Genomic DNA, 26856 nt, shown 5'->3' on the forward strand with positions numbered 1-26856 from the left:
TTCGTTTTCAAAATTTCAGTTTTTCAAAATGATGAAATACTATTAAATGTATTGATACTATGCCACAATTAGTTTATACAGTATTACATGGATATTTACAGAGCACATTAACAATTGATAATAATGTATTTGCTTTAGTTTACTTTTTTACCTCATAATTTGGTTTCCATTTTATTTACAATGTAGTATTGTTGAACAAAAGTTTAATCACGTTTTTTTAACACAACGTCACAACTTGGAATTGCATTTACCGGTACGATTGAGGACACACACGCACACGCACACACAGACACACACACACACACACACACACACACACACACACACACACACACACACACACACACACACACACACACACACACACACACACACACACACACACACACACACACACACACACACACACACACACACACACATAAGAGACACTTGATTTTGTATATTTTTTTAATAGTTGAATTGACGTTATTTTGTGCCAGATAAATCCACAAATGACACATGTTTGAATTTGGCTTCTACATACAAAGACCTCTGGGGACTTGGTGTTAGAGGTTTAATTTTGTCTACTGTGATGCCTGCTCGTCAATTTGGCATCTCATAGACAAAATGTACCAATTGAAAAATGGCAGAGCACTTTGGCATGGCCTTTTTTTGACAAAAGAAGACAGTTTTACCATACAGTCATATAAAATCATTGCGATCCCACATAAACGTGGGTTTAAATAGTTGGGCATAAACTCTCAATGTAAGACGTGGAGTTGAGAAACATATTCTTCAGCTCACAATAACAAGGTACACTAGTCTGAATACGGACATGCACACGGTGTCTTCATGCTTAAAGGACAATCTACGCCTCCGGACAAGTTGTGTCCATAATTTGTAAAATCACTTCAAATGACTTCTACTGAGCGTATTTTACAAAGATTCCACGGCATATAGCTATATTTTACGTTTTAAGACTCGCGCTGAATATTTCGAAAGTCTTGTTTTTGAGTTGGTGACGAGTCCGTACGTGACGTCACTAAAGGAATGCCCCTGACCGAAAAAAAGACGCATTGTAGCGGTCCTTCCATTACGTCAATGTATTTTGCTGTACTTGTTTGGTCTGGGGACCTCATGTTGCACCTGAAAGCCGCCAGAAGAGGGCGTCCAAGCTCCATATAAGGAATTTATCAGCCTGTGGAAACGAAGGTGGCCACAGGATGTCGCCATTTTCTGCCTCTTTTTTTTTTGGTGCTACATTTCCTGCCCCCAGATACCTCAAAATGGCACGGAATAAATTCTTTAATAAATGCTTTCCTCTTCAGAACTATTTGAATCATATTCATAACTGGATGAGTAACAAGAAAGCATCTTCTTCGAATCTGAAGCCATTGTTTCGATTCGAGAGCAAGGCAAAACGTCCTGGCGTGACGTCACGAACAAGGGGGCGGGACCTTCTGAAACTCGCCATTTCCGACGTCATTTTGAAGTAGTTTTGAGACACTTGAAGTGTTTTACATTTGACTAAAAATATCAGCCTATGTGTTTTGGGGATTTTAGATGCAAAAAAATGTTTTTCTGATGTCAGTTAGGAAACAAAAAAAAAATGCTGTCGGTTGTCCTTTAAAAAAGATGAACTCATTTGGCTTCAAACTGGGCATCAGGCGCTTGGATGGAGGGCCGCAGAAAACGTTTTTTTTTTTTAAACCTTATGTAAGAAACTGACTGCTACATGGCGACATGCGAGGCAGTGGACGTTGTCAGTCAGCTTGCAATCTCCATTTTCTGCCTTCTTGTCTTCCATTCAATACACCCCGAAACTCCTGTTTAAACCTCTGAAAAGACCTTTACGCCACAGGCACATACTGAACATAATGGGCACAAATACTGATCAGCTCGCTCTTGACATTCTCTATTTCCTTTACAAAGCCTCTTTCCGTGTGGCAGACCGGCAACAAAGGCACAGTGAAAACATCACACTTCACAGTCTTCAACACCACAGCCAAAATGCGGATTTTACAGACTATCAAAGCTGAAATGCAAATTGGAAGAGTCTCTTTTCAAACGGACATAAAGGAGGACAGAGACCGCAACCGTGTCAATCATTACATTCACTCGAAAACATCCATGGGTTCCATGCATTTGCAACGAGTTCATTCCCAGATGTCAAATAGAGCAGAAGCAACAGGTCAACCACAGGTAATAGAAAATCTGGAAATTACCATTACTGTATTTTCCGATGTATAAGGCACACCCAAAAGCCTTGATTTTCTTCAAAATAAAAAAAATGACACTGCGCCTTATATGTAAAGTCATATTGAGCCACAACAGGTCTCACAACTATTGTCAGCAGCCACCGACTCCGTTTCTCACTGTCAAAGTAATGCGTAACTCCAGCCTCTACGGTAGTACCATATACAGTAAAGTCTCGTTATATCGATATTCAAGGGAGTCCGAAAAAATATCGATATAACCGGGACTATCGATATATCCGACCCTGTTTGCATGTAATTTTCTCCGTGCGTGCATAGAAATAGTATCGATATAACCGGGACTATCGATATATCCGATATCGATATAACGAGACTTTACTGTAATACCATGTAATGTGGTTGCACAATGACCCCACCAGTACTGACATTCTTGGGTTTTTTTCTGTAGTTGAAACCATGGTCCAACCTCACCAAACACTGATTTACTGAAATGTTCTCATCATTAAGACTGATTTCGTTTTTTTGGGCTAAGGAAGCATCTGGGAACTTGAACAAATATTTAACAATGTATCCCAGTCTAAAGTGTGAGTTCAAATGATGACTTGCGAGAAAGGATAAAACGTGACAGGAATATTCAAATTATAAATAATGTTGCTTCAGAAACAAAAACATAAAAACAATGATTTCTAAGGTGAAGTAAGCGCTAGCATAGGTGGTCGTTAAGTACCGTAATTTCCGGACTATAAACCGTGACTTTTATCACAAGCTTTCAACCTTGCGGTTTAAAGGACAACTGACGTCTCCGGACCATCAAGTTGTGTCCATAATTTGTAAAATGGCTTCAAATGACTTGTACTGAGCGTATTTGACAACGATTCCACCGCATATAGCTATATTTTACGTTTTAAGAATCGTGCTGAATATTCCGGAAGTCTTGTTTTTGAGGTGGTGACGAGTCCGTACGTGACGTCACTGAAGGAACGCCCCTGACCGAAAAAAAAAGGACACATTGTAGCAGTCCTTCCATGACGTCAATGTTTGTTTGGTCTGAAAACCTCGTGTTGAGCCAGAAGAGGGCGTCCAAGCTCCATGTAAGGAATTTATCAGCCTGTGGAAAAGGGCTGATTCATTACTCACAGGAGCTCGGTGGCCATTTTCTGCCTCTTTTTGGGTGAGACATTTCCCACCCAATGTTGCCTCAAAATGGCACTTTTTTAATCGATTGCAAACATGTATGCTTTCCTCTTCAGAACTATTTGAATCATATTCATAAGTGGATGTGTAACAAGAAAGCATATTCTCCGAATCTGAAGCCATTGTTTTGGTTCTAGAGCAAGGCAAGACGTCCTTGCGTGACGTCACGAACAAGGGGGCAGGACCTTCTGAAACTTGCCATTTCCGGGGTCATTTTGAAGTAGTTTTGGGACACTTTAAGTCATTTTTATTGGTGTTTTGCATTTGACTAAAAATATCATACTGCGTGTTTTGGGTATTTTAGATGCTATAGAACGTTTTTCTGATGTCAGTTAAAAAACAAAAAAGTGACGTCGGTAGTCCTTTAAAAAATGTACTGGGTGAGGCTTATAATCAGATGCGCTTTTTAGTGCGCAAATTGCGGTATTCATTGAAAGCCTTTTTTAAAAATATTGACAAACTAAGTTGAATATGGACTTCTTCGGTGCATTTGAAAACACCGGTATATCTAGCATCCCCGCCCTCCCCCATTTTAGCGCAGAAACTCCAATCGTGAGCCATTTCCGTCATTCGTTGTCTTTCATCTTCTAAGTTGCCTGCAGCCCGACGAAAGCTCACACGGTCACACCAACAGACACTCCGAGAATAGGAGCTACAGCTGGTCACACGAAGCTTCTGATTTCCCTTCTGCGTCTCTTTGAGCGCTGCTGGTCCAACCTGCGTTGGAGGCAGGCCTTCTCGCTACAGCGCAGATGGTGACCTGCGGTAACAAAATTGATCTATTGGCTCTTCCTGATTTGTGTCCATTCGCAGTTGCTTACCTGAGGCGGCGACAAACTCCTCATGACAAAATGTGCACAAAGAGAATGGCCAAACCGATGTTGAGCAAGATGACCATGCAGATCATGATGGTGTTGGGGCTCTTGAGAAGGAAAGAAAGAACATGTGAGTCCGGTGACGTGGTTATAACAGTTTCAAAATGCTCAATCATGTCTAAATCCAACCACGAAGTGAGCATGGCGTCTCTTACCTCCTGCTCCAAAGACTTTACAGTCTCTCCAATACTTGAATTCAACATCTGCGCCTTCAGTCGGACTTCTGCTTTCGGATCCGCTTTCAAGGCAGGTTTGACACTGTTGCTTTTGGTTTCCACCGGCTTGGCTTGCGTCTTTGCTTCCTGGTTGAGCGCAGGTTTTGGGGCAGGAGCAGGACTAGGTTGTCTTTTTGGTAGATATTTGGTTTCCACTTTAACCGAAGACCTGCTCGGCTCCCACGCCTGCTCTCGATCGTGAACTGTCGGAACTCTTTCGACCTTGAGGTCATTGGCTTTTGAATTTGAAGCGGTAGCCGGCACTTTGGGGCTAGACCGTATATTTTCCTCGTCATTGTGGACGATGAAGCTGTTCCTTGCAGATGCAGTGTCGAGAGCATTAACCTCTCCATCAAATTTCTGCAAGGGCTTGATCTCCAAATCAGATCCCTGCTCGTTCTTGGTGCTGTGGCGGCTTGGGGTTCGAGAGAGGTTGCGACCGCTGGTGTTCTCGAGTCCAGTGGGAACAGGAAGCGGGAGTGAAGGTGTACTGTTAGCTTTACTAGCTTTTTTGTCGTTTGCGGTGTCAGGACCCAGAAGTCTGGGGTCTTCCTTGATGAAGATGCACGGACTGGGAGAGGGTGTTCGGGCTGGAGAGGAACCAGGCATGAGGCGATCAATTTCATTCACTATCGGGCTTTCAGGGGGTGTCGGTGCTGGCTCCTCCTCGGCCAAAAGGGGCTCGTGTATGACGATATCTGTGTTCTCGCTTCCTTCCCTGACTTCTGGCATCACTCTCTTCTTCAGATACTCCGGACCTGTACAGGATCAGTTGAATAAAAGGGTTTGAAAACTGTGTGTGTGTCAATAGATGTGTTACGTTGATACCTCAGCTCACAAACTTAATTGGTTCCCAGAAAATGTGTGTGAGACGAAAAGTTCATCTTCCGAATATGTATTTCCCATAAGAAACCATGAAAATGAGAATAATCCGTTCCCAGGTTCCCATATAAGATAATATTCTACGAAATAAGCCTTAAAACTACACAAAATATATCTTATTTTATGTATAATAAATGTGCTATTGTATTGTAATTAAAGAAATAAACTGTACAGTTTAATTTTTAATGTTTTAAGTCCACTGTTACCATGTATAACCCATGGGGACCATCACATCAAAAGCAGTGTTGTCGCGATGATAATGTCGACTGACCTGGTTGGTAAAAGGAAGGCGAAAGCTCTTTAGCCACTAGCCTGGCGATGCTGGACTCGCTGTTGGACGCTTGAGCAGCCTGGTTGGCTCCGTCTGACTTGGCCTTGGCGTGGGTGGATCTGAAGAGGACACATTAAGCACATTTTCACAGTGCAGACTGCAGCGACATTCACTGTTCATCATTGCTGAGAACGAAGACAAACAAAAAGGAAGACTCGACTACGCCCACGTCAATGACGCTTCGCACTTGGATAGTGATTATTGGAGGCTCCTGGGGATTTGTTATGATTGACTCAGCGAACAAAATGAAAGATCACACTGAACTGAAAACAGCCTGCTGGGCAACCTCAAAAAGTTGGTCTTGATCAACGGCAACTACATCAACGACCATCACAAAGGTAAATAAAACGACTTTATTATACAGTACAGTTTATTTATTTAATTACAATACAATAGCACATTTATTATACATAATACAAGGTATATTTTGTGTAGTTTTAAGGCTTATTTCGTAGAAAATTATGTTTTATGGGCACCTGGGAACGGATTATTCTCAATTTTAATGGTTTCATATGGGAAATAAATGTTTGGCAGACAAACTTTTCGCCTTACACACATTTCCTGGGAACCAATTAAGTTCGTAAGCTCAGGTATCACTGTACACGTACTTCACTAAAAAGCATCCTTGTTACTGATACGGGTTACATAGTGGCTGGGGGATCACATCCACTTTCATATTTCACATGTTAGGGAATCTTCAGGTTCAAGCTCGCCACACTCAATGCAGAGTTTTATTGCCCGCCTTACATCAACTGTATCGAGTTCGTGATCTCTTCCACTGGAGTTCATGGTCCTAAGTATGGGTGGTTGTAAGTCGAGCTCGTCGTAAGTCGGATTGCATGATACTATATGGATGCAGAAGTCTGCACGATTAATTCAAGCTGTGCTCTGCTGTACTATCATTCATTCATTCATTCATTCATTCATTCCATTCTTCCAACCCCTTTTTCCTCACTAGGGTAACAGGGGTGCCGGAGCCTATCCCAGTCGACTTCGGCCAGAAGGCGGGGGACACCCTGAACCGGTTGCCATGCCGCACCTATATTATACGGTACTTGCATCTTATGCAAATGTCATGGCTGATCTGTATTTTGACCTGCTGCCTGCTGATGATGAGGTATTCTGTCATTGAGGTATGTGCCACTGGATCTGTGTGAAGGGTCCTGTTTAACTGTGTACAGAGTGTTAGCGGGCACAGCCAATGTGAAAGAGTGACTGAGTTTCTATAAAAAGATGACTACATGCACCAGAATACACTTGGAAAAAGTCTGTGACTGACCCTCGGCTACCATTAAGTCCAAGTGAACCGTGAAACATATCATGCTTTTATTTTGAAAGGTGTTTTTCTATTTTATTTGCACTCCTGTGAAAAGCTAGAAGAGGAGCGAAGGAGCAAGAAAGAGCTTTAGCTTGTCTGTAGCATTGTAAATTTTGTGACGTATTTGCGTATTTGTGTGATGTTCTCAACATCCCAACATACTATTTTTTACCAAAAAGCAAAAACGACAACAGTGGTCGTAATGTTAACATTGTTCTTATTTCCAGCATGGTATGGTGAAGAGGTCCAACCATTAAGTTCCAAAAAATGGTGAAACATGATGCTTTTATTTTGAAAGATGTCCCATTTTATTTGATAATGATAATGGTAACCATCAAGATAATGGCATGATACTCGATGCAAATCTTGTTAAACTATGCAAATCCAGCGTATCACGAGTCGTCACTGTATATAAATACAGTGATACCTCAGTTTCCGAACGCTTTAGCACACGAACTTTTAGCCTTCCGAACATTAATTTCGCGAGAATATAATCTTGGCTTATGAACAAGTTTTCGGCGGTTACTAATTACCCTGCGTCGACATTTTCAATTAAAATTTCCCAAAATAGACATTATTTTGACAATTTCACATCAGCTCACGAATCGGATTCGTTCCCAAATGTTACAACCGGCTAATGGTTGACTTAGCATAAATTGCAGAGATCAGCAGTACTCAAAAAGCCAGGCTGCACAAGGAAGGCCGTGTGGTGTATGTTTATACTCGACTCATTTGTCACCTGAGAACTTGCTTATGAGGTGTGTCATATTTATATCCTCAGAACCATTCGACACCACTACTGACGCAAGATGGCCATACTTTGGTGACCCGTAATTGTTAGCAACAGACAAAGCTTGCAGCGGCTAATGAAATTAGATGGTGTTGTGAGCTTACGGTAAATGCCAGTTGAATTTCCCACCGGGACACGAAAACCCTTTATTTGTGTGCTAAAAAAGCAAAACCCACCTCGGTTGAGCTTAAAGGACAACTGACGCGTGTCCAAAATTAATAAAATCACTTCAAATGAATTCTACTGAGCGTATTTTACAAAGATTCCACAGCATATAGCTATATTTTACATTTTAAGACTCGCGCTGAATATTCAAGAAGTCTTGTTTTTGAGTTGGTGACGAGTCCTCACGTCACGTCACTGAAGGAACGCCCCTGACCGAGAAAGCGACACACAATGCATTTTGGGTACTTTGTTTGGTCTGAAAACTTCATGTTGATGGTGAAATTAGAAGGAAAACACATAAATAACGCGATGGTGAATGGTTGTGTGTTGCACCGAGACTACTATTTGATACTAGTTGACACAAATTCCCAGCAGACAAATCAGACCACTTCCAATGGAGCGTGGGCGCCATCTTGTGCATTTTCTGGGACGCTACATTGGCGTCCTGACGGCTCGAATTGATACAAAAGGACTTCTTTAATCGATTGCAAACATTTATGCTTTCCTCTTCAGAACTATTTGAATCATATTCATAACTGAATGAGTAACAAGAAAGCATCTTCTGCGAGTCTGAAGCCATTGTTTTGATTCTAGAGCAAGGCGAAGACGTCCGGGCGTGACGTCACGAACAAGGGGGCGGGACCTTCTGAAACTCGGCATCTCCGAGGTTATTTTGAAGTAGTTTTATGACACTTTAACTCATTTTATTGGTGTTTTGCATTTGACTAAAAATATCATACTGTGTGTTTTGGGTATTTTAGATGCTATAAACCACAAGTGTCAAAGTCAAGGCCCGCGGGCCAAATCCGGCCCGCCACATCATTTTTTTCGGCCCGCGAAAGCAAATCAAACTTGTTAAATTCCATGATGATTGCTAAAATCAGAGCCAAAATTTCATATTTTTGGATGTCAACCACAATAAAAGTCATTATTCTTGACTTCAGATTTGAAAACGAGTTATTCATTAATTTGCCGTGTGCTCTATATGTAATATTTGAAGGGATTTAAACATTCTAATGGGTTCCCCAAATTCATAACGGCCCTCGAGAGGAAACCATAACTACAATGTGGCCCGCGGCAAAAAATGACTTTGACACCCCTGCTATAAACCGTTTTTCTGATGTCAGTTAGGAAACAAAAAAATGGTGTCGGTTGTCTTTTAAGAAAAGAATTTGGGTGTGTATCTATGAAGAGGCAGCAAAATAGCGGGAGGGTAAAGGATAATCAGCTGTTGCATTCCCCTCTGATTGTGATGCAGCAAGAGTGTGCGTGTCCTTATTTAGTCAGGGTTCCTCCATAACAACAGGGTCCCGCAGTGTGCGTCATTTACACCCCCGTCCTGATACACAAGACCTCTCTAGACGTCTCGTCTGCCAGCACGTACGACAGAACAATGTCCGCGCATCGTCTGACCATTAGGGAGGCTGTCATGCAGCTGGGAAGGACAAGTCTAGCTCTCCGTGGAGAGAGCATGTTGGACATGTATTTTTAACCCATCTCCACTGACACCGGATTAGAGGGAAGAATGAGGAAACACGTGTGTCATGACCCACCCCTTCCCGTTCGCTTTTATATCACAATATATGTCGACGTTAAAAGAGTTTGTAGGTTCACAGCATCAAAAAGTTCACCATTCCTAAGACACACGAGCAAATCACCCTTCCCTATTGAAATGAATGGGAATTACAGTGATACCTTGGCTTATGAACTTAATTGGTTCCCAGACAGAGTGTGTAAGGCGAAAAGTGTGTATCCCAAAAATTAATTTCCTGTAGGAAACCATTAAAATGAGAATAATCCGTTCCCAGGTCCCCAGAAAACATAATTTTCTACTTTCTCAGCCTTAAAACTACACAAAATATACCTTATTTTATGTATAATAAATGTGCTACGGTATTACAATTAAAGAAATAAACTGTACAGCATAATAAAGTCGTTTTATTTACCTTTGTGATGGTCGTTGATGGCGTGATGGAATGGAGTGGCAGGTTTCCTCAGCATTAAACGCTTGATGAGGAACGTAACCTTCTTTTTTCACTATCTTGAGGAATGATCCCTTGCAGGTGCTTTCTCTGTGATAATTGTATCTAGTTCCTCATCAATTGTGTTCTGTTTAGCTGGGTTGATAGCTGTTTAGCATCAAGATGCTTTTTGCATCGGCTGAAGAAACCTTTTCATCGAAACAGAGGTTCTGATTTCCTGATATATAACATTTGGTTAGCTCCGCTAGTCTGACATTTTGGAACCTAACTGATCACTGGCACCATGTTGATGAGTGAAAGAGGTGTAAATCAGCAGTGTCCAGACATTGAAAGTGGCTTCTAAAAGCAACAATCCAATGCATACTCTTCCATAACTCTTGTGTTGTGCTTATACTTGAAGGGAAATATTTGGAGTTCTCAGTGCCGGGACAGTAGTCTGCAGTCTGTCAGGGGAAGTCACGTTGCTGTAAACAACAGGATCATTTCAGGTGCAGAAGATAAGAACACCTTGTACGGTCAGCGATGGATTGCCGACAAGAAGAAGGAGCTTTTTAGAAGAACCATAGAATTATTTGTTGCTATCCCAACAATAACAGTTTTCAGGTACAGTGATACTTCGGCTTAGGAAGGCTTTAGCTAACGAACCTTTTGCCTTAGGAGCGTTAAATTTGCGACAATATAATCTTGGCATACGAAGTATTTTTCGGGAAACACACGGAGCACCACAATGAGTGATGTGTCGTTCGCAAACGAGCCGGTTTTTGGAGCTCCTAATAGGGAGCCGAATATGGCAGCCAGCTTTTTTCCCCTCTATTCCCCGCCCCCAGTCTTCGGTTAAAGCCGCACGCGATTGGTCAAGATCCGTGGTAGAGGAGGGAGGAGACACACGCAGCAGGACACACGCAGCAGTGAGAGGATGCAAAAAGGTACATAAAACGACTTTATTAACAACTTTATTATACTACTATATATTTCTTTCTTTAATTACAATCTCATCAAACATTTATTATTCATAAAGTAAGGTATATTGTGTGTAATTTCAAGGCTTATTTAGTTGAAAATTGTTTTACAGGGACCTGAGAACGGATTATTCTCATTTTAATGGTTTCCTATGGGAAATTAATGTTTGGAATACACACTTTTCGCCTCTTAGTGAAATACACTCATCGGTGAATAACATGCACTCTCCATGTTTTGGATAGATATCATGAAGATTGACGGGTTTGCCTCATGTGTTTAAACATCCTGTAGTGCTGCGAACAAGAGATGAGCGACCACCAACACTTCAAATTTAAGTATGCAGGCACTATACAGAGGGAGGAGAGTAGTCATAAGAAAAAATAAATCAGCGTGACTCATGAAAAAAACGTTGACTATTTCGGCAAGGATTTAGGATTCCACCAAAGGCCTGGCTAGTGACATACTAATCCCTGCTGTCAATAAACTATGTTGATTTAATTGCGACTGTTTTAAGATTTTTGCATGCAAGAAAGAAGCAATGTTTTGGACTACCGGAAATTATTCTGCATCATAAGTATTACGGGGTGTTTCAGAAATCAAAAAAAGATATACAGCGACACCTTGGCTTACGAACTTAATTGGTTCCCAGACAGAGTGTGTAAGGTGAAAAGTGTGGATCCCAAAAATTACTTTCCCATAGTAAACCATTAAAATGAGAATAATTCGTTCCCAGGTCCCCATAAAACATAATTTTCTAATTTTCTAAGCCTTAAAACTATACAAAAGATACATTATTTTATGTATAATGAATGTGCTATGGTATTATAATAAAAGAAATAAACTGCACTGCATAATAAAGTCGTTTTATTTACCTTTGTCATGGTCATTGATGACTTGATGGAATGGAGTGGCCTGTTTCCTCAGCATTAAACACTTGATGAGGAACGTAACCAATCTTTTGTCACCATCTTGAGGAATTGTCCCTTGTAGGTGCTTTCTCTGCGATAATTTTATCTAATTCCTCATCAATTGTGTTCCTTTTAGCTGGGTGGAGAGCTTTTTGCCTCAAGTGGACAGATGCCTTGTGCGGGTTGTTTGTGGAGCCTGATTCAGAATCAGAATCAGAAAACCTTTATTCGTCCCACAATGGGATAATTTAACCTTGCAGTCTACACTCTGCCTTTGAACTATCAAAGTTGAAACTCTCTCACTGTCGTCTGCCTGTCTCTTTAATGTTTAAACCATCTCCCCTCACTGCTGCGTTCTTGACCAATCACGTGGCTTTAACATAACTGGGCGCAGAGAATAGAGGACCAAAACAAGCCGGCTGCCATTTTGTTGTTACAAGAACGGGCTCGTTCGCGAACGACACATCACTCATTGAGGCAGCTCCGTGTGTCTCCCTTGGTATACAAGTTTGTATGCCAAGGTAAAAATTTTTTGAAATTTAACGTTTGTAAACCGAAAGGTTCTTAAACCAAGGGGTTCGTAACTCGAGGTATCACCGTATATCTATTTTGACACCAATCCTGGAACCTTTCCGACACACCTTTCATGTTTTTGTTCTACTCAATGGCTATTAAAAAACACATAGGGTTTCATGACAGCTTGACAATTGGTATTTTTACTGGTTATGAAAGCAAGACTTTCGCTTTGGGTTCACGTCTTCTCCATCGAATCATCTGTAAGCCATACCTTTTGAGTGGTTTGTTTTATACCTGGAAGCTGCAATCTCTGCCTTCTGCTTGCCGATGGCAGCAGCTCGCTGAGCGCCCTCCACGGCCCGCTCCACCTTCTGCTTGATCTTGGTTCCTTTCAGTTGGATCATTCTCTTCTTCACAGCCTTCACCAGTATGTTGTTCATGTACTTGCCCTCTTCTCTGCCACCCTCGGCGAAGGTGGTGCAACCGTAGCCATGTCTTTGGTTGTTCAGCCACTCGCCTTCATACTTGAGGCCACTGGACCTTTCGCTTATTCCATATCCTGAGCGCTTGTCGTTCTTCCATTCGCCCATGTAGACTTCGGTGGTGGTGGCATCGATGTCTGCCTCTACAGGTGGGAAGTCTTCTGCACCGGCCAGGCTCTCATCGCCCATGCTGATGGTGGAGTTGGTGTCGCTGGCATTGGAGCTCAAAGCTGATTCCGTCCTCGGGAAACTGGTCTTGCTCTTCTGGCTGGACAGTGAAGTGCTTGAGTCAGATTTCTTTAACTTGCCCAGCAGAGCGCTCCTGCGGAACAGACCTTTCTTCTTGGGTTTCACTGTCTCCAGGTCCACCTGGAGAGTGAGGGCAAAGCCTACCCGCGATGGTCCCAGTTGGGCAGGGCTGGCTACAGGAGTCTCTTCTCCGGACACACTTGTGGTGGTGATGATCGGGATGTCTTGCTGCAGGACGGTGCCATTGCTGTGCTCGCTACGTAACGAGGTCAGGGAAGTCCGGAGAGGAGAACGAACGACAGCTGCCATGCCGTAAGGGACGCTCTGACGGACCCCGTAGCCGTGCCGCATGCCGCCCGTGAACTGACCCTGGAAAGTACCTGAAAACATACGATTCAAACTGTTCATGATAAATTGCAGGAAATAATTTGTTGGTTGAGGTACATCCGATCTCTAACAAACTAAACCATAATCAACCAGATAGAAGTAAGAGTTAGAATGCTTTAGCTTCAATTCTGGTGTGTGACCTTTGTAGATGGTGCTTTCATTTTGGTTTTATGACAGTAGTGTGGGCTTGAGTATACTTGAGTACACATGATATACTATTTTTTGAAAGGGGTAATATAACCCTAGCGATGAAGATGCACCTGAATTTGAACAGTTACACATTGATTTTCTAACATGTTTGCTGATCAGAAGTTAGCTCAGTCAGTACTGATGCCCCAGCCTCTGATTAACATTGGGATGACCCGGGTTGGCCTACTTTGACAGCCACTTGTTCTCTTGGTAGCAACTGCTGGAAGTGAATTACTGTAGGTGCCGCAAGCGATGACTTCTGTTGTCCTTAAAGGACAACCGACACTATTTTTTTGTTTCCTAACTGACATCAGAAAAACGTTTTATAGCTTTGAAAATACCCAAAACACACAGGCTGATATTTTTAGTCAAAAGCATAACACCAATAAAAATGAGTTAAAGTGTCCCAAAATTACTTCAAAATGACCCCGAAGGTCCCGCCCCCTTGTTCGTGACATCACGCCAGGACATATTGCCTTACTCTAAAATCAAAACAATGGCTTCAGATTCAGAGAAGATGCTTTCTTGTTACTCATCCAGTTCTGAATATGATTTAAATAGTTCTGAAGAGGAAAGCATAAATGTTTGCAATCGATTAAAGGAGTCCTCCCATACCAATTCGAGCCGTCAATGACAGCAATGTAGCGTCCCAGAAAATGCAGAAGTTGGTGCCCAAGCTCCGTGAGAAATGGGCTGATTCATCTGCTGGGAATTTGTGTCAACTAGTATCAAATAGTAGTCTTGGTGCAAGACACAACGATTCACCATCGCATTATTTATGTTTTCCTTCTAATTTCGGCATCAACACGATGTTTTCAGACCAAACAAAGTACCCAAAATGCATTGTGTGTCACATTCTCGGTCAGGGGCGTTGCAGACAGGACATCATGATGAATATGATTCAAATAGTTCTGAAGAGGAAAGCATAAATGTTTGCAATCGATTAAAGAAGTCCTTCCGTGTCATTTTGAGGCGAACCAATGTAGCGTCACAGAAAATGCACAAGATGGCGCCCAAGATCCGTTGGAAATTGGCTGATTTGTCTGCTGGGAATTTATGTCAACTAGTATCAAATAGTAGTCTTGGTGCAACACACAACGATTCACCATCGCGTTATTTATGTGTTTTCCTTCTAATTTCGCCATCAACACGAAGTTTTCAGACCAAACAAAGTACCCAAAATGCATTGTGTGTCGCTTTCTCGGTCAGGGGCATTCCCTCTGTGACGTCACGTCAGGCATCGTCACCAACTCGAAAACAAGACTTCCTGAATATTCAGCGCGAGTCTTAAAATGAAAAATATAGCTATATGCGGTGGAATCTTTGTAAAATACGCTCAGTAGAAGTCATTTGAAGTGATTTTACAAATTATCGACACAACTTGTCCGGAGGCGTCGGTTGTCCTTTAAACTTCCGGCCCAATGGAAATGTCTCATCTGACAATATTACTTTTGGTGTATTTTATCAAGCTGTCTGAGCCTCACAATGTTGAAAAATGGCGGCTCATTTGTAACGACAACCCATGAGAAGTCAACTGGTTGTTAGCTCTCATGCTAAAATGGACATGGGTGGATTATCATGACAGCAAGGCAGCCGGGGGGCCAGCAGGGTATGCAAAGGGGGGTGGTGGGGTTGTGCTATTATTACACGCACACATTTGGTGCCCTCCATCCCCAACACTCACAGCTGATGAGTCAGCTGTGGACGGAGGGAAAACACTGCTGTTTTATTGGTCTGTTATTTCCCACTGACACGTCATGTCTAACTAAGTACAAATATCGTCAAAGAAATGAGAAGTTACTGAAATATCTTTACAGCAAGATGTTATAATAGTTATCAGATTCAGAATACAAATGAGGGAACCATGTCCAGTCATCCATTCATTGATTGTCGGAACCGATTGTCCGCACCATGGTCATTGTCATCGAAAATTTCAGATTACATAAGAAGGAATTGCAGATCCTTGAAATATTATATACAGTACATGTATTAGCTTTCAGGTAAAATATCATCAGGCTGGTTAAGTTGAGGGGATGACAATTTTGTCATTGTGATGACAGTGATACCTCGGTTTACGAACCCCTTGGCTTACGAACTTTTCGGTTTCCGAATGTTACATTTATGAAAATTTTACCTTGGCATACGAACTTTTTTCATACACGGAGCTGTGTCGTTCGCGAATGAGCCTGTTCTTCTAACAACAAAATGGCAGCCGACTGTTTTTGTCCTCTATTCCCCGCCCCCAGTCTTCGGTTAAAGCCACGTGATTGGTCAAGAATGCAGGCAGTGAGGGGGGGGGGGGTTAAATATTAAAGAGACAGGCAGACGACAGTGTGAGAGTTTCAACTTTGATACTGCAAGGTTAAAATATCCCATCAATCAGGCTCCACAAATAACCCGCACAAGCCATCTGTACACTTGATGCAAAAAGCTATCAACCCAGCTAAACAGAACACAATTGATGAGGAACTAGATAAAATTATCACACAGAAAGCACCTCCAAGGGATCATTCCTCAAGATGGCGAAAGAGGAAGGTTATGTTCCTCATCAAGCGTTTAATGCTGATGAAACCGGACACTCCATTCCATCAAGCCATCAACGACCATCACAAAGGTAATTAAAACGACTTTACTATACCGTACAGTTTATGTCTTTAATTATAATACCATAGCGCATTTATTATACATAAAATAAGGTATATTTTGTGTAGTTTTAAGGCTTATTTATAGAAAATTATGATTTATGGGGACCTGGGATCTGATTATTCTCATTTTAATGGTTTCCTATGGGTAATAATTTTTTGGGATACACACTTTTCACCTTACACACTCTGACTGGGAACCAATTAAGTCCGTAAGCCAAGGTATCACTGTCCTCCACAAGTGCCATTTGAATACATCCGTCCATTCTTGGGAAGTCTTTTCCAGAAGGTCCCACCTGACTATAGCGTCGACTGTCGGCCAGGCTACAGTCATCCATGAGCGAAACTACAGATATTTTCAATCTTGCTATAGTTTATTATAAATATTTACATGAAAACAACTTTGCGATGAAACAAAAAGTCAAGGACTTTTCTAGATGGTCCCATGAGGGAAGATCCACCATTTTGGTTTACCATCAGTCTTCCCCGCTTACCTCCATCAGCATAGGTTTCAGTTCCATAGCCGTCCTGAAGTCCATTACTCCACGTTCCCTCGTATTTGGCCCCGCTGCCGACACTGATGCGGATGCCATACCTTCCCTTGAAGCCATGTGTCCATTCCCCTCTGTAAATCCAGTGACCTTTCGTTTCAACTCCCAGACCGTGACGTTTGCCTTGCGACCAATAGCCTTCATAGGTGTTCCCACTGGGCCAGGTGTAGACCCCCACCACTTCAAAGCCGTAATTCCAGGATCCCGAGAACTCGCCTTGGCCTTTAGGGCCGGTGCAGATGCCGTGGCCGTGTGCCTTGCCGCCTTCCCAGCCGCCGCAGTACGCGCCGCCGTCATCGAACTCAAAGCGACCTCCACTCATGTCGGATCGCACCGTAGATGGACACCGTTGATGGACACTGTGGAGCTTGTAGCTTGACTGAAGATTAAAACCCCCTTTGGACTCACGCCGCCTTCTCCTGACATTAAAACTGCTTCAGGGTCCTCAACGTGAGTGGGCCTTCTCTTCGTCTTACTGGCGTGTCCATGAAGATCCAGAAATAAAGTTCTTCTCCACGTGAGCTGTCTTCAATTTAGAGCTGATCTGGAATTGGAATGAGTGAGTTTCGTGGTTCTTTCCTGATAAGCAAGAGGTCTTTCATGGCTTTCCAGTTAGCCACAGAGAAAAACCCCCTTGTCGCCCTGTCCCGGCCACCCAGCGGTGTGTCTCCCGACTCGCCTTGCTCGGGGAAACATTTGAGCACACCTAACAAGGCGACATGGACACACACACACACACGCACACACCATTCCAAAAATACAACCCAATCCTTAACTGCGCTGCCTGGAAGGAACCGTGCCAGAGTCTTCCTCTTTGGGGCGGAGGCGCCTTTGACGACTTCACTTTGAGAACACTTTTTGCCTAAACCAAATGATGAACAGAATCCGTTTAATCAAGCATTCAACTCCATTTTGAAATTGATTGGGGGGAGGGGTAGGACCTGGGGGCTTGTTCCAGGTCAAGGTTAATCAATCAAATAAGATGTATCAAGAAATTTAGAGCCTCGTTGCGATCTAACTTTGATTGAAAAGCTCTTTCCACTAGGAATGTCATTGAATGTCATAACAAGACCACTCCAGGAAAGTACCTCAGCTTATGAACTTAATTGGTTCCCAGAAAGTGTGTGTAAGGCGAAAAGTGTCTTTTCCAAACATTTATTTCCCATATGAAACCATTAAAAATGAGAATAATTTGTAAGATCACTTCAAATGACTTCTAATGTGCGTATTTTACAAATATTCCACCGCATATAGCTATATTTTACGTTTTAAGGCTCGCGCTGAATATTCAGGAAGTTCAGGTACTTTGTTTGGTCTGAAAACTTCGTGTTGATGGCGAAATTAGAAAGAAAACACATAAATAACGCGATGGTGAATCGTTGTGTGTTGCACCAAGACTACTATTTGATACTAGTTGACATAAATTCCAGGCAGACAAATCAGCCAATTTCCAACGGATCTTGGGCGCCATCTTGTGCATTTTCTGCGACGCTACATTGGAGTCCAGACGCCTGAAAATGACACGGAAGGACTTCTTTAATCGATTGCAAACATTGATGCTTTCCTCTTCAGAACTATTTGAATCATATTCATCACTGGATGAGTAACAAGAAAGCATCTTCTCTGAATCTGAAGCTATTGTTTTGATTCGAGAGAAAGGCAAGACGTCCTGGCGTGACGTCACGAACAACGGGGCGGGACATTCTGAAACTCGCCATTTCCGGGGTCAATTTGAAGTAGTTTTGGGACACTTTTTATCGGTGTTTTGCATTTGAAAAAATGCAAAAATATCAGCCTGCGTGTTTTGGGTATTTTACATGCTATAAAACGTTTTTCTGATGTTAGTTAGGAAACAAAAAAATGGTGTTGGTTGTCCTTTAACTAATGGCCTACTGTCTGGGGTTTTACTGATACTTTTAACAAGTCTGGCCCGCGGTGTGTGTGTTGTTTTTTGGGTGAGGGAGTGGGGGAAGACCCTCAAAGCAACTCTCCTCTCTCATTCCTCCGGACACAACACTCCCTCCCTTTGAAATGTTTCTTTTTGTTTTTCTTGTTTCAGCACCGAGCGAGCTGCCCGTCCGACATGTCTCACGGCGACCGATGCTCCGCTACCCCCTCTACCCCCCCAAACCGCATCCTCTCGCGATGCACCCCCACCCTTCCTTCTCATCGAGCCCATCGCTCCCCTTCCTCGGATCGCTCCTCTCCTCCACACACACTCAAAACGCTCTGTCATGGCGTCTTCCAACCATGTTACCCCCACCAAGTGTGGCTGGTGGCCCATCTCGGCGATGGACGAGGACGGCAAAATGACAGACGGGGACGAGTGCGACGACCCTTGCGCGGCCGAACCCAAAGCGTTCAACAAAGACAGGCTGGTTTTGTACCACTGGACGCAGTCTTTCGCCTCCCAGAAGGTAAGATAGGGGGAAAAAATGGAGGAACATTTCGCTTGTTTGGTGCTATGCTACCGTGTGTTGATTTTGTATTCACCTGGCGTGCACGTTTGGGCTTTACTGTGCTTGCAAAATATGCCCCACCTGAGCTCAGCAGCCGTTCGACAGTTTTTTCCCCCAGCAAGGCGCTAATTTCCTCGACGCGTGGCCAATATTGACCGTGCAACACACGCATCATCATCATCATCGCCACCCCTTCATTCTTCACCACCTTTCCAGTTGACTCTTGAGTGGCTTTGACAAATGACAGTCTGAATAATTGATTGACATGACGAGCAAAACAAGCCCCCACCCACCTCCGCAGCTGTATTTTCACTGACTGTTATCCACATTTACACTACATGAGCGCATAGATCGGCCTTGTTTGCACCTGTTTGTTGCACTAGCCCTGGCTCACGTGCTTTTTGGCAAGTGTGGCTTGTCAACTTGTCATGCGGGTGATAGGACTGCGTAAAAATGCATATAGAAAATGTAAATGTTGTACTTGGTTCCTAAGCACGAATGCCATTAGATTGATTCATTGATTACCAGATAAAACGCCTATGACAAATATTGGATTGGATTAGCCTTTGTTACTCTCACAGTGGATAAATGTATAGTGATACCTCCGCTCACAAACTTAATACACTAGATACATTGGCTTACAAACTTAATTGGTTCCCAGAAAGAGTGTATAATGCGAAAAGTTTGTCTGCCGAACATTTATTTCCCATAAGAAACCATTACAATGAGAATAATCTGTTCTCAGGTCGCCATAAAACATAATTTTCAACAAAATAAGCCTTAAAACTGCACAAAATATACATTATTTTATGTATAATAAATGTGCTATTGTTCTATGATTAAAGAAATAAACCGTACTGTATAATAAAGTCGTTTTATCTACCTTTGTGATGGTTGTTGTCGTTGCCTCGTGACGATAAAACCCTCACTCACACTGTCCTCTGACGTTTTGAAAGTTGTACGCCCGACGTAAAAGTTGTACACCTGTAATATCACAGCAGCCTGTTTTCGATGTTGCAGGTGCGTTTGGTGATCAACGAGAAAGGTCTGGTATGCGAAGAGAGAGACGTCAGCCTGCCTCTACAGGAGCACAAGGAGCCGTGGTTCATGAGGCTCAACTTGGGAGAGGAGGTGCCCGTCTTCCTCCACGGCGACAACATCATCAGTGACTACAACCAGATTATAGACTACCTGGAGAATAATTTTGTGGGAGGTAAGATTTCACCGGCTGTTTTTGATAAATTGAGCATAACAAACGAGATCACAAAATGGGAACGTGATTAAAGGACAACAGACACCTCCCGACAAGTTGCGTCCATAATTTGTAAAATCACTTCAAATTACTTCTACTGAGCGCATTTTACAAAGATACGAATTTAATTGGTTCCCAGACAGAGTGTTTAAGGCGAAAAGTGTGTATCCCCAAAATTAATTTCCCATAGGAAACCATTAAAATGAGAATAATCCGTTCCCAGGTCCGCATAAAACATAATTTTCTACTTTCTAATTTTCTAAGCCTAAAAAATACCCGAAATGCAGTGGGACCTGAGCTTACGAACTTAATTGGTTCACAGACAGTGTGTAAGGCGAAAAGTGTGTATCCCCAAAATTAATTTCCCATAGGAAACCATTAAAATGAGAATAATCCGTTCCCAGGTCCCCATAAAACATAATTTTCTACTTTCTAATTTTCTAAGCCTAAAAGTTACACAAAATACAATGGGGCCTTAGTTTACGAACTTAATTGGTTCACAGACAGAGTGTTTAAGGCGAAAAGTGTGTATCCCCAAAATTAATTTCCCATAGGAAACCATTAAAATGAGAATAATCTGTTCCCAGGTCCCCATAAAACATAATTTTCTACTTTCTAATTTTCTAAGCCTAAAAGTTACACAAAATACAGTGGGGCCTTAGTTTACGAACTTAATTGGTTCACAGACAGAGTGTTTAAGGCGAAAAGTGTGTATCCCCAAAATTAATTTCCCATAGGAAACCATTAAAATGAGAATCATCCGTTCCCAGGTCCGCATAAAACATAATTTTCTAAGCCTAAAAAATACCTGAAATACAGTGGGACCTTAGCTTACGAACTTAATTGGTTCACAGACAGAGTGTGTAAGGTGAATAGTGTGTATCCCAAAAATTAATTTCCCATAGGAAACCATTAAAATGAGAATAATCTGTTCCCAGGTCCCCATAAAACATAATTTTCTACTTTCTAATTTTCTAAGCCCAAAAGTTACACAAAATACAGTGGGGCCTTAGTTTACGAACTTAATTGGTTCACAGACAGAGTGTTTAAGGCGAAAAGTGTGTATCCTAAAAATGAATTTCCCATAGGAAACCATTAAAATGAGAATAATCTGTTCCCAGGCCCGCATAAAACATAATTTTCTACTTTCTAATTTTCTAAGCCTAAAAAATACACAAAATACAGTGACACCTTGTCTTACGAACTTAATTGGTTGACAGACAGAGTGTTTAAGGCGAAAAGTGTGTATCCCAAAACTTAATTTCCCATAGGAAACAATTAAAATGCGAATAATCCGTTTCCAGGTCCCCATAAAACATAATTTTCTACTTTCTAATTTTCTAAGCCTGAAAACTACACAAAATATAGTGGGACCTTGGCTTACGAACGTCATTGGTTCCCAGAGTACGTAAGGCAAAAAGTGTGTATCCCAAAACTTAATTTCCCATAGGAAACCATTAAAATGAGAATAATCCGTTCCTAGGTCCCCATAAAACATAATTTTCTACTTTCTAATTTTCTAAGCCTTAAAACTACACAAAATATACCTTATTTGATGTATTATAAATGTGCTATGGTATTATAATTAAAGAAATAAACTGTACTGTATAATAACATTGTTTTATTTACCTTTGTAAATAGACTCGGTGGCTCAGTTGATTCCCGCGGCAGATTCGCCAGTTCACGGACGGGTGCAGCAGTATCGCCAGCTGCTGGACGGCCTCCCCATGGACGCGTACACGCACGGCTGCATCCTCCATCCGGAGCTCACCACCGACTCTATGATCCCAAAGTACGCCACTGCTGAAATACGTCGTAAGTGAAGCAATTATGCGGGGAAGATGCGTTCTTTTTTTAGGGTGGTGAATTTCTGCTGACTTTCTGAAAAGTTTGCAGTAAACTGCTTTACAGTCACAGGAGTCGTTTTCTGTGCGGGTGAGCAGCGGCAGCCACACAGGCCAACGTTCACGCAACCTGGAATTACTCAAATAGATAGAAGGTTAGCTAGCGAGCTAATAGATCACTCCCCAAGCGCTTGTTGAGAGCCTGATTATTTATTTCTTTATACTTTTTTTTAAATCTGGTGCTTTGCTAATGTTTTTTTTTCCTCAGTTTTACCATGCAAACAAAATGGCCCCCAAACTGGTACCAGGGCCCTTTGTATGTCATCATGAGACATAAGAATCCATCCCAGTATTTGCATGCTGTGCATTTGTGACTGCAGGGCATTTGGTCAACGCAGCGACAGAATTGATGAAGTTGGACCACGAGGAACCGCAACTGACGGAACCTTACCTGTCCAAGCAAAAGAAGCTCATGGTCAGTTTTGCATCTGTCTTCTGTGTTTTGTTTTTGTCAGTACAACCAAATACAATTTTACCACAGAATACCTTTAAATCTACATTTAATTTTTGCAACAGTGCAGTTAGTGAACCCTGTCTCCAACATTACAAAATCAGTTTTTAAAGGTGTCGCTGTTAATTGTGCTTGATGTAAAAAGCTATGCACCCAGCTAAACAGAACACAATTGATGAGGAACTAGATAAAATTATCGCAGAGAAAGCACCTACAAGGGATCATTCCTCAAGATGGTGAAAGAAGATCAAGTGTTTAATGCTGATGAAAGCGGCCACTCCATTCCATCAAGCCATCAACGACCATCACAAAGGTCAATAAAACTACTTTATTATACTGTACAGTTTATTTCTTTAATTATAATACAATAGCACATTTATTCTACATAAAATAATGTATATTTTGTGTAGTATTAAGACTCAGAAAATTAGAAAGTAGAAAAATATGCTTTAAGTGGGACCTGGGAACTGATTATTCTCATTTTTATAGTTTCCTATGGGAAATTAATGTTTGGAATACACACCTTTCGCCTTCCACACACTTTCTGGGAACCAATTAAGTTAGTAAGCCAAGGTATCACTGTATTTGAAAAAGCTCAAAAGTCTCGAGTTTTTCGACGAGGGCAGCGCTTTTGAAGACTACCTTGAAGCGTTGTTTGCTATTGAAATATTTTGTTTCTGCAGATTTGGCTTACGTTAACTGGCTGGCTATCGATTAGCCATCTATTAGTTATCTGGCTAGCTATTAGCTATCTATCCAGCGGGATAGCAGGCTAATAGCTGGCTATCTGTTAGCTATATAGCTGGCTGGCTATCTATTAGCTATCCATCCAACTGGCTGGTTATCTATTGGCTAGTTAGTTGGCTGGCTATCTATTAGCTATCTACCAGCTGGCTGACTATCTTTTAGCTATCTATTCAGCTGGCAAGCTATCGATTAGCTAGCTGTCTGGCTATCTGTTAGCTAGCTAGTGGGCTGACTATTAGATATGTAGTAGCTAGCTAACTAGTTTTTTTTTATCTATTTGCCTGCTATCTATCAGCTGGCTGGCTATCTTTTAGCTATCTATCCAGCTGGCAAACTATCTATTAGCTAGCTAGCTGTCTATTATCTATCTAATAGCTAGCTAGCTAGTTATCTGGCTATCTGTTAGCTAGCTAGCGGGCTGACTATCCATTAGCTATCTAGTAGCTAGCTAACTAGTTTTTTATCTATTTGCCTGCTATCTATCAGCTGTCTGGCTATCCTTTAGCTATCTATCCAGCTGGCAAGCTGTCTATTAGCTAGCTAGCTGGCTGTCTATTATCTATCTAATAGCTATCTAGCTAGTTGGCTGGCTATCTGTTAGCTAGCTAGCGGGCTGACTATCCATTAGCTATCTAGTAGCTAGCTAACTAGTTTTTTATCTATTTGCCTGCTATCTATCAGCTGTCTGGCTATCCTTTAGCTATCTATCCAGCTGGCAAGCTGTCTATTAGCTAGCTAGCTGGCTGTCTATTATCTATCTAATAGCTAGCTAGCTAGTTGGCTGGCTATCTGTTAGATAGCGGGCTGACTATCCATTAGCTATCTCGTAGCTAGCTAACTAGTTTTTTATCTATTTGCCTGCTATCTATCAGCTGGCTGGCTATCTTTTAGCTATCTATCCAGCTGGCAAGCTGTCTATTAGATAGCTAGCTGGCTGTCTATTATCTATCTAATAGCTAGCTAGTTGTCTGGCTATCTGTTAGCTAGCTAGCAGGCTGACTATCTATTAGCTATCTACTTTTTTCTCTATTTGAGTTACTTGCGGGTTGAGTGAACGCTGGCGCATGCGGCTGCCGCTGCTCACCCATAGAAAAACCGATCCAGTGACTGTAAAGTGACCTTGACAGTTTTGAAAGGCGCTTAGAAATCAAATGATTATTATTATATCTTGAAACCGATAATCCTGTAACCTATATTGATGACTTTTTTTAAACCCTTTGGCAGGCAAAGATCTTAGACCATGACAATGTCAACTACCTGAAGAAAATCCTGGCAGAGTTGGCAATGGTTTTAGATCAGGTGGAGGCCGAACTGGAAAAAAGGAAACTGGAGTATCAAGGTAGGTCGACCCGATGCTCTCTCCGTCCGTCCGTCCTGGTCACAAACGTCTACGACGGTACTACAACTGTCGTTTCCTGTTTGGCAGGTCAAAAGTGTGAGTTGTGGCTATGCGGACCTGACTTTACACTCGCCGATATCTGCCTGGGCGCCTTGCTACACAGGCTGAAGTTCTTGGGACTTTCTAAGAAATTCTGGGAGGACGGCAGTCGGCCTAACCTGCAATCCTTTTTCCTGCGTGTTCAAAAACGCTACGCGTTCCGTAAAATCCTGGGCGACATCCACACCACGCTCCTGTCGGCGGTCCTGCCCAACGCCTTCCGAATGGTTAAAAAGAAGCCGCCGTCATTCTTCGGGGCCTCTTTTCTTATGGGATCTCTCGGCGGCATGGGTTACTTTGCCTATTGGTTTTTAAAAAAGAAATACATGTAGTGAATGCTCCCTCGGTGCGTTCCAAATTCCTTCCACGTGTGACACGTACTTCTGTACTTCTTTGAAGGTGTCGGACGTTTCGCTTCTTATCCAAGACGCTTCGTCAGCGAACTGAAGTCTTTTGCTGGTACTTTCGGCCTTATATATATATATCCAAACGTGGCGGTGCCAGACTCTGCTATGATTGGTCCCTGCTCTCAGGTTGGGGGACTACTCTCTGCGGGTACACTGAATACTTCTATTGTCCTGCCTGAGTATAAGGTCTACTCCTGGCCTGATTGCCCCATTTACACTGGTATCATCTCATCAGCATAACTCAGCCTATGTTGCCTAAGAAGTGTGTTGTACTTCACACAGCGAATCCGTGTTCTCCATCTTCAGAGGTTTGATTTGGCCAAGCTTTTATGTCGGATGCCCTTCCTGACACAACCCTCTGTATTTATCCGTGCTTGGGACCGGCACAAGAAGACACTGGCTTATGTCCCCTAGTGGCTACAGAACAAGCAACTCTATGAACTTTATAAAGATGAAGATGCTCAGTAAAAAGCTCCCAAACACCTAGTGTGAATCCAGGAATTAGCATGCTGGTCAAAATAAGTAACCAAGAAGTAGTCTGGAGTTTTTCAAAATAAAAGATGCGTCACCACGAGTGTAAATCCAAGAATTAGCATGTTTGTCAAAATAAGTGTGATGACAAATTTTTTTATGTGCTTAAGTATTTTGCGGGGATATCGTGCTAATTTTGTGGCTACCAAGTTTAGCGTAATATACGGCCATAATTTACGATCCAAATTGAACCTCACCCCACCATGGCATGATTTAGTGAAGGATTTTGCTGTTTTACAAAAATAGCTTATTTTACTCCCCTTTCAAACCATCTATTTTCTTTCGCTAAGATTATAACCTCATTGTCGTCAAATGAGTGGTTGCTAGCTTTTAGGTGCATATGTACGGACAGTAGGGATATATATATATAGGGCTGAAACTACCAGAAAAAGACTAATTCGCTGACGAAGCCTCTTGGATAAGAAGCGAAACGTCCGACACCTTCAAAGAAGTACAGATGACGGTTGAAGAAACCTTCTCACCGATGGACCAATCCTGTACGACTGAGAGCTTACATAGATGGACGGACTGCAGGAAAAGCGTACTGAATAGAGGAAAAGCCAATACTTTGAGTAAAGATACACACGATGATAAACAATTCATCATAGGCCATTCTTGACTGCACATTTTCGGCCTTCATCGAGCTCATTTGCTCTTCTTTGCCCTTTGTTCAAAGCACGGAAACGGTCCACTTGTAAAAAAACATCGCATTCCAATGAAACTAGTGCGAGCACGCATACACACACCCAGCACGCATACATCGAGGTGAAGTGACCTTGGCACAAAACATGACTCTTCGTCATTTACTCATCACAGCTGAAAGCACGAAGCCA

The 26856-nt window shown here is 42.2% G+C and overlaps 2 protein-coding genes across 2 annotated transcripts; one reads left to right on the top strand and one right to left on the bottom strand.

Moving 5' to 3' along the window:
- Window positions 1–1946: 1946 nt before the first annotated feature.
- Window positions 1947–17520, bottom strand: jph2 (junctophilin 2). The gene is made up of 6 exons (XM_088989921.1): window positions 16778–17520; window positions 12629–13445; window positions 5636–5754; window positions 4423–5240; window positions 4214–4314; window positions 1947–4152 (listed from the first exon to the last, which is right to left on the bottom strand). Exons 1-5 carry the CDS (start codon window positions 17154–17156, stop codon window positions 4234–4236), a joined length of 2214 nt encoding a protein of 737 aa, XP_088846047.1. The 5' UTR covers window positions 17157–17520; the 3' UTR covers window positions 1947–4152; window positions 4214–4233.
- Window positions 17521–19017: 1497 nt separating this feature from the next.
- On the top strand, window positions 19018–26816 carry gdap1l1 (ganglioside induced differentiation associated protein 1-like 1). The gene is made up of 6 exons (XM_088990058.1): window positions 19018–19251; window positions 20314–20506; window positions 22187–22360; window positions 22770–22864; window positions 24872–24986; window positions 25074–26816. The coding sequence occupies exons 1-6, from the start codon at window positions 19069–19071 to the stop codon at window positions 25415–25417; spliced, it is 1104 nt and encodes a 367-aa protein (XP_088846184.1). The 5' UTR covers window positions 19018–19068; the 3' UTR covers window positions 25418–26816.
- The last annotated feature ends 40 nt before the right edge of the window (window positions 26817–26856 follow it).

The sequence above is a fragment of the Hippocampus bargibanti genome, linkage group LG01 (genome assembly GCF_051943395.1).
Source record: "Hippocampus bargibanti isolate YZ-2025 linkage group LG01, ASM5194339v1, whole genome shotgun sequence".
Taxonomy (NCBI): Eukaryota; Metazoa; Chordata; class Actinopteri; order Syngnathiformes; family Syngnathidae; genus Hippocampus; species Hippocampus bargibanti.